Source organism: Brassica napus, chromosome C7 (genome assembly GCF_020379485.1).
Source record: "Brassica napus cultivar Da-Ae chromosome C7, Da-Ae, whole genome shotgun sequence".
Taxonomy (NCBI): domain Eukaryota; kingdom Viridiplantae; phylum Streptophyta; class Magnoliopsida; order Brassicales; family Brassicaceae; genus Brassica; species Brassica napus.
Window position 1 is genome coordinate 17,771,543 of NC_063450.1, and position 7,228 is coordinate 17,778,770.

General features: G+C 43.2%; 2 protein-coding genes and 1 pseudogene across 2 annotated transcripts; 1 reads left to right on the forward strand and 2 right to left on the reverse strand.

Annotated features, from left to right (window-relative positions):
• Positions 1 to 770, reverse strand: part of LOC125590458 — a 124,120-nt pseudogene extending 123,350 nt beyond the window's left edge.
• Positions 771 to 1,207: 437 nt separating this feature from the next.
• LOC106407746 lies at positions 1,208 to 2,068 on the reverse strand. Its single transcript, XM_013848615.1, has one exon. The coding sequence runs from the start codon at positions 2,066 to 2,068 to the stop codon at positions 1,208 to 1,210; it is 861 nt and encodes a 286-aa protein (XP_013704069.1).
• Positions 2,069 to 5,990: 3,922 nt separating this feature from the next.
• LOC106407748 lies at positions 5,991 to 6,605 on the forward strand. Its single transcript, XM_013848617.1, has one exon. The coding sequence runs from the start codon at positions 5,991 to 5,993 to the stop codon at positions 6,603 to 6,605; it is 615 nt and encodes a 204-aa protein (XP_013704071.1).
• The last annotated feature ends 623 nt before the right edge of the window (positions 6,606 to 7,228 follow it).

The following is a 7,228-nucleotide window of genomic DNA, read 5'->3' on the forward strand; positions in this document are numbered from 1 at the left end:
TTGGACACGGTTTTAAATGTTGCAAAGTGCCCTGCAAAAGAGGAGCCATGACAGTGAAAGAGGATTCCTGGAATTTCACTCTGATACACACCGTCGGAATACTCCATCCTTGCAGTTTTGGTACAAGTATTGCTCATCCCAATAGTAATGTTTGGCGCCTCTTAGGAATTTCCGTTTATCATTGCAAGTGAATTTGACTGCTTCTTTCTCGGCGGCCAAATAGTTAGCAATCTCAGCAAACCATGGAAGATTGGGGTATTGCTTTTTGATCGCACAAACAAGGTGTTCCAGTACGCTGGAGCAATCTACGCTGGAGCAATCTGGACGGATTGGTTGTTCTGTGATGCTTCCGAGACTGATCGAATATATACGTGCTCGACTGGAAGGCTGTCATCGAGGGATGTGTCTTCATCTATCTTCATTCTGGAGAGGTGATCTGCGAAGCCGTTCTCGATGCCCTTTTTGTCCTTGATTTCTAGGTCAAATTCTTGGAGCAATAAGATCCATCGGAGCAGCCTTGGTTTCACATCCTTCTTTGTTAGCAAGTATCTCAACGCTGCATGGTCCGTGTGCACTATCACCATTGAGCCAACGAGGTAAGATCTGAATTTTTCAAAAGCAAAGACAATTGCCAGAAGTTCCTTCTCTGTAGTTTCGTAGCGACATTGAGCCTCGTCTAGTGTTCTACTCGCATAATAGATCACGTGAAGCTTCCTTTCTTTTCGTTGGCCGAGCACTGCTCCAACCGCAAAGTCACTTGCCTCAGTCATTATTTCGAAAGGGAGCTCCCAGTCTGCTGGTTGCACAATGGGTGCGCTGACTAGAGCTCCTTTGATTGTGTGGAAAGCGGCCAAACCATCGCCATCGAACTCAAATTTTGTCTCCTTGCAGAGCAGTCTAGTGAGTGGTCTTGCGATTTTGGAGAAGTCCTTGATGAATCTTCTGGATGTATTCTATGCATGCATAAATCAGGTGAAATACCAGGAATATCTTCTAACGAATACCCTATTGCCTTACGGTATTTTATCAATTCACACAAGAGTTTAGCAGTTTCCGCATTATTGAGGCCAGAGTTCACAATGACAGGAGATGTGGAATTAGGTCCAAGAAACGCATACATGAGTCCCGCTGGGAGGGACTTTAATTCGATCTTTGGAGCCTTGAGTTCGGTCCAGGAATCGTCGAGCAGGCTGGACGGTTTGTTCCCTCATTTAGGAGCAGTTGCTCCTTCTGGTGGAACATGATTGCTCGTCTCCCCCAGACTTAGGAAAGCGACCATCTTCTCAACGCTTTTACCCGAATCAAGCATCTTCTCGTACCCATCAGCATCAACGTTGCACGTGTTCTGCTCAGACTCGGCTCGTATCAGAGCCACTTCTAAAGGATCATCCGCTAGGATTTCTTCAATCATCCCTTGTTGAGGGGTCAATGCGGCGTTCTCGTCGTCAATCAAGAAGTTTTGACCATCTAGCATAGGTCGTTTGAGCAGCTCGTCCATCTCAGACTTCATCACAATATCTCCTAGTTGGAGATCGATCCTCCCATTGCGCACATCAATGATTGCACCAGCTGTGCATAAGAAGGGTCGACCCAGAATGAGATGGTCTTTTGGTTCATCTTCGAGCTCCAGAACCACGAAATCCGCCAGAACAGTGTTGTTGCCTATTTGAACTTGCAGGTCTTCGAGAACACCTACTGGCAACTTGACTAATCTGTCTGCGAACACCAATAAAATCCTGGTTGGCTTGAAGTTGGTTAGTCCCATGCGTTTTACAACTGAGTAGGGCATGAGATTCACACTAGAACCTAAATCACATAATGAACAAGCGAAAACTGTTTTTCCAATCTGAACCGAGAGGACAAATTTTCCAGGATCTTCCAATTTCCTGACTGTCATGTTTTGAAGGACTGCGCTGCATTCTTTTGAGACCATCATGATATCGCTATCTGCAGAGGTCTTCCCAGAGATCAGTCTCTTCACAAGACTGCACATTGAAGGAATCATCTGAATTGCGTCCATGAGAGATAGCTTGACATTCAACTCCTCTAGCATCTTCTTGCACTTCATCTCTTCGCAATCCTTGCGTGAGTTCTTAGCAGGGACTGGGTAGGTGATAGACTATGGATTTTACCCACTTTTAGCCATGGTCTATAGGTGTTTTATATATATTTACTACTATATAGAGTTTATTTCGATTATTTACAGGTTCAGGTACGTTCTGGAGAAATATGGTGATTTTGGAGTCTTTTGAGGTGCAGAACTGCACAGACTTGTCAGATGTCTAGCTATGGATGGAGACCTTCCCACCGTCAGATTGAGTCCATACTTTGATACAAGATAGCGCTTTGATTTATCTTTCAAATGCCACCGGTTTGAGGTCAATCAGCATCCTTTAGCATAAGTTATGTCCGTTTTACTGAAGAGTGGTCAGTCTGCCTCGCAAGAGGAAGCTGTCGAGGAGATGAAGGACTGTCGATCGATGACACAGCATTGGTGTCGATCGACAGTGATGCCAGAACGTGGGCCAAGCATATTTCAAGACCATTTGAAGCCCAGAAGCCACACCAAGTTACCAAAATACCCATGGACGACCAGAAACCCTATTTATGTATTTCTAAGCCATTGTTGACGGCAACAAGCTTTTTGTTATCCTATTCTATAGTTTTCTCTTAGGTTTGGAGAGAATATCAATTCTCTTTCAGAGATTGATTGGAACTCCATTGGTTTTACCATTGATTTCTTATTTATTATATTATTCAGACTATGATTTGTGTTATTGCTTGCATGTCTGAGTAATTCATCTTGTTAGGTTTAGGGATTTCATGAGCTTAATGTCAACTGATAATCAATTAGGATTGCTAGATTATCTATAGATCTCTACACCAGGGTGATTTGTAATACTAGGATCTGGAATAGTTAGAATAGCACGACAGTGTGACTAATTGTTTGAACCTAGAATCATAGGATAGTTGAGAGGCACGAAAGTGCAATCAATTAACGGAACCCGAACTCTGCTGGATTAGATACCTAGGTGCATACGAGAGTTGGTCTAGGAATCTAGTTGAACTAAATCGATTAAGTCGTTAATGCTTGTCTGAGGAAGTATCGATCGACGCTCAGGCCATAGCATCGATCGACACTCGCTCCAAGTCAACAAGCGACAGCTGAGACTGGACTTAGACATCTAATTAGCAATTGCATGTGAAAGCTGGATTGCTTACTTATTAAAATCGAGTTCTAGAATTGAATCTATAAACCATTAGCATCCTTGAATTTTAGTTTTGAATCTCTTGATTGATAAATCCTTAGGTCTAGCTATTTCTCCTAACTGTTTACAACCTCAATCAACCAATCGAACAAATACTTTATTCACCTTGCTTTCATTTATTTACTGCATTATAAACTGTTTGCCTAACTTAATCTTGATTTCTAGTCTATCGTGTGCCCTAGCTCTCTGAGGATTCGATCCCTAAGTACTACAATTGAACCTCTTATTTGAGAGAGTAAAATCACTCCTTAGGGTAATTTGAGTGATATCAAATTTGGCGCCGTTGCCGGGGAGCTTTGATCGCCATTAGACTTGATTAATAGGTTTAGTCTAGGTTTTATTTACTGTCATAGTTACTTACATAATTTTTTTTCTTTTCTTTTAGGTACATGCCTATCAGTACCAGAAGCAGCAAGGAGGAATTACTTTTCTTCTCAGACCCAGCACGTTTGGAACGCTCGATCCGCAAAGAGAAACACACATTATCGATCGACACTACCTCTACTTCATCGATCGACACCACCTCTACTACGTCGATCGACACTACCTCTACTACGTCGATCGACATTTGTGACAGAGCGACGATCGACAGTTCAACTCGAACATCGGTCGATACCAATCCGAAAGCAGACATGGTCGTGACACTTGTGCTACAGAGAGATGAGAATGGAGACCTGCATGACCCTGGAGGTCATCTGTATAATGCAGCAGGTCAGAAGATAGATGGACAAGGGACTGCAATCCTTGAGCCATCTGCTGCCACCGAGGATAAAGTTCCTCTTCAGAGATCGTTAGCAGATTTGACCAGGCCTAGTCAGTTCTACACCAATAGGTCTGCGATTCGACCTCTAGAAATCCAGGGATTTCAGATACACCACACACACTTCTCTCATGTGGGGCAGCACCCTTATCGTGGTCTTCCTGATGAAAATCCCTCTGATCATATTGAGACACTCGAGGACTTTGTGTATGGCATCCAGAAGGATGAAGCAACCAAAGACTACATCATCTGCAAGCTGTTCAAATATTCTCTCTCTGGGAATGCTAAAAATTGGCTGAGAAGCCTACCACCAGGATCTCTCACTACATGGAATAATGTCAAGACTACGTTTATGACTGAATTCTTAGACGATGCAAGGGCTGAAGAGATGAGAGATAAAATTTGGACATTCTCTCAGGGACCTACAGAAGCTTTCAAAATCTCTTACGAAAGGTTTAGGAGATACCAAAGGGACTGTCCACATCATGGTTTTACGGAGATTCAGCTGTTGAAGAAATTCTGCAAGGGTATTGATGTGCGATATCATGTGATGCTGGATACTGAAAGCGAAGAAAACTTCGAGACAAGGACCCCAGAGGAAGCTAAGCGACTGATTGAGAACTTGATGTCTTGCACGAGTTCCAAAAATCTGGATATGCACATGATAAAATCAGCGGCAATGGATAGTGACAAGATCGTTGAGGCTGAGATTGGTTTTGTACATGAAGTCTCGTTGGTAGAACATGCTGTAGAGAAGGATGAGGATCAAGGCTATATAGAAAAGATAGAATCTATGATAGAGAAGGTCCTGAAAATTCAGCAGAAGACGAGTGCATACTTAAATCTGAGGTTGGATGTTCTCTACAAAGAGCTGAATGGAAAACTTGAAACCTTAGATGCCCATGTCATGATGCTAGACGCCCATGTTTCTCAGACTGTAGAAGCTGTGAAGAAGCAAGAAGCTCTGGTCAAAGGGAAAGCTGTGGAAAGTGAGAGGCACCAGGTTAATGCCATCTCAGATGATGACATTGGGGAAGTGCTCGAGCAGGAAAACTGGAAGAAGATGCTTTCCTAGTCGAAAGCTGCATGTCCATAGGCAGCTCGTACTGGTGTCGACCGACACCAACAACTGAGCATCGATCGACATCATCAGCCGAGCATCGATCGACACCACTTTTGGGATTGGACAAAACTTTTCGAATTCAGAGCAACTCAGATTTTTCCGCTCGACACCCGCATCCTCCCACCCTAGCTCGCGTTAAAAAGGACAACATCGATCGACAACAACATGGGAACATCGATCGACAACAAGAGAAGAGCAGCGATCGACAACCGCCAATACCATACCGAGTACGTTTACCAGATCTTGATGCATACCGCTTGGAGGCCTCTCGAAATCCATCTCAGACATTAGTTTGCTTGAAGACAACAGAGAAGATAAGCCAGCAATCTGCAGAAGCACCAGAGCAAAAGCAAACCCTAGCTGAAACCTCTTTCGTTGAGAGTGTCGATTGACGACATCTACCAGGTATCGATCGACGACATCTACCAGGTATCGATCGACACCAAACAGACGGATATGAACCTGCCATGGGAAAGCAGACAACGAAAGAAGAAATTCCAGTTGAGAAGAGAGTGAAATCTAGGAAACCCTATATTCCCAAACACCTCAGGCGAGAAGTTAACAAAGAGGAACTTGAAGGATTTCACAAGAGGGTGAAGAGGGTTCCTAAGGAAATGTATTTCGAGGATGCATATCATAAGTATAGACTAGGTAATTTCTTCATAAGGAGAGCAGAGAGACTGATAAGGATATTGAGCTCCTATTCAACAAGGTCAGCCGTAAATCCAAGAGGACACTAAAGAAGGAACAAGATCCTGGAAAGTTCCTGATTCCATGCTCTATACATACCCACCATTTACCAAGCGCCCTATGTGATACTGGATCTACGGTCAGCATCATGGCCATAGACACTGCTGAGCTATTAGGACTGAAGATGGAACCTTCTAAAGATAGTTTCACTTTCGTGGATAGCTCCCGAGTAAACTCAGCAGGCATGATCAAGAATGTTAAGGTGGAGATAGGGGAATACATTATCCTTGTGGACTTTCATGCTATGGTTATCAAATCAGGCAAGACATCTCCACTTCTTTTTGGAAGAGCCTTCATGGCTACAGTGGGGGCAGTTTGTGATCTTAAGAGAAATAAGATATGTCTGACTAATGTTGATGAAACTGTCTTCTATGATCCCATGGAAAAGAAGAAAAGTGAGGAGGTTATTTCATGCATAGAGATGATTGAAGATCCAGGACCTACAACTGATTTCAATCGCGAGCCCGCAATACTAGAATCAGTGTCGGTCGACATTAGAATTGCAGCATCGGTCGACTTCCAGTCCTCAGAATCGACCGACAATCAGACTTCAGCATCAGACGACTCTCAGTCTTCAAAATTGATCGACACGAAGCTTTCAGCATCGGTCAACAACCTCCGACTTTCCGAACACCCGAGACTGAAAAGTCTAAGTGTGGGGGAAGGACCAAGAAAAGAAAGAAGAAAAAGAAAACGAATGTAGATGCAGATTTCTTGCCACTAGTCCCTTTGCAATGTCAAGAGGGAAGTCTTGAGTATAGAGTGCATGCAGAGGAAGTTCTGAACCTTTTACCAAAGTTAGAGTGCCATGTGATCCAGAGCTGAGAGAAAAAGGAGAAGTTTCTGCAAGAGATTTTCTCAATTGCATCAACAAAATGAGGAAGAGAGACACTGAGAATGTTCTGGAGCAAGTCCACATCGTCATCCGGACTAAATCACATCTCCAAAGTCAAGCTAAATGACCATAACAAAGTGCTGAGTGGGAGGCAACCCACTATTAGGTAATTTCTTTCAGTTTAGTTTAGATTGTTACTGATTAAAGTTTTTATTTATTGCAGGTCAAAAAAAAAAAACCTAGGAAGACGAGTTTGCAAAGGATCGACGATGGCTGCGCAGCATCGATCGACAGAGCATCACTAGCATCGATCGATCACCACTTAACTGTGTCGATCGACAGAGCTTCAAGAGTATTGATCGCCACTTAACTGTGTTGGTCAACACTCACATCAAAGTCAGGTATACCGTTTTTCCTTGTTAAATATTGTCCTTATTATTTATTTCCCCACCAATCTTAGACTGTATAACACTAGAGATAGTGTTGTTTAA

What these genes read in the sequence shown, in the direction of transcription:
- LOC106407746 (XM_013848615.1), bottom strand. Translation starts at nt 2,068, where the DNA reads ATGAAGTGCAAGAAGATGCTAGAGGAGTTGAATGTCAAGCTATCTCTC.
- LOC106407748 (XM_013848617.1), top strand. Translation starts at nt 5,991, where the DNA reads ATGGCCATAGACACTGCTGAGCTATTAGGACTGAAGATGGAACCTTCT.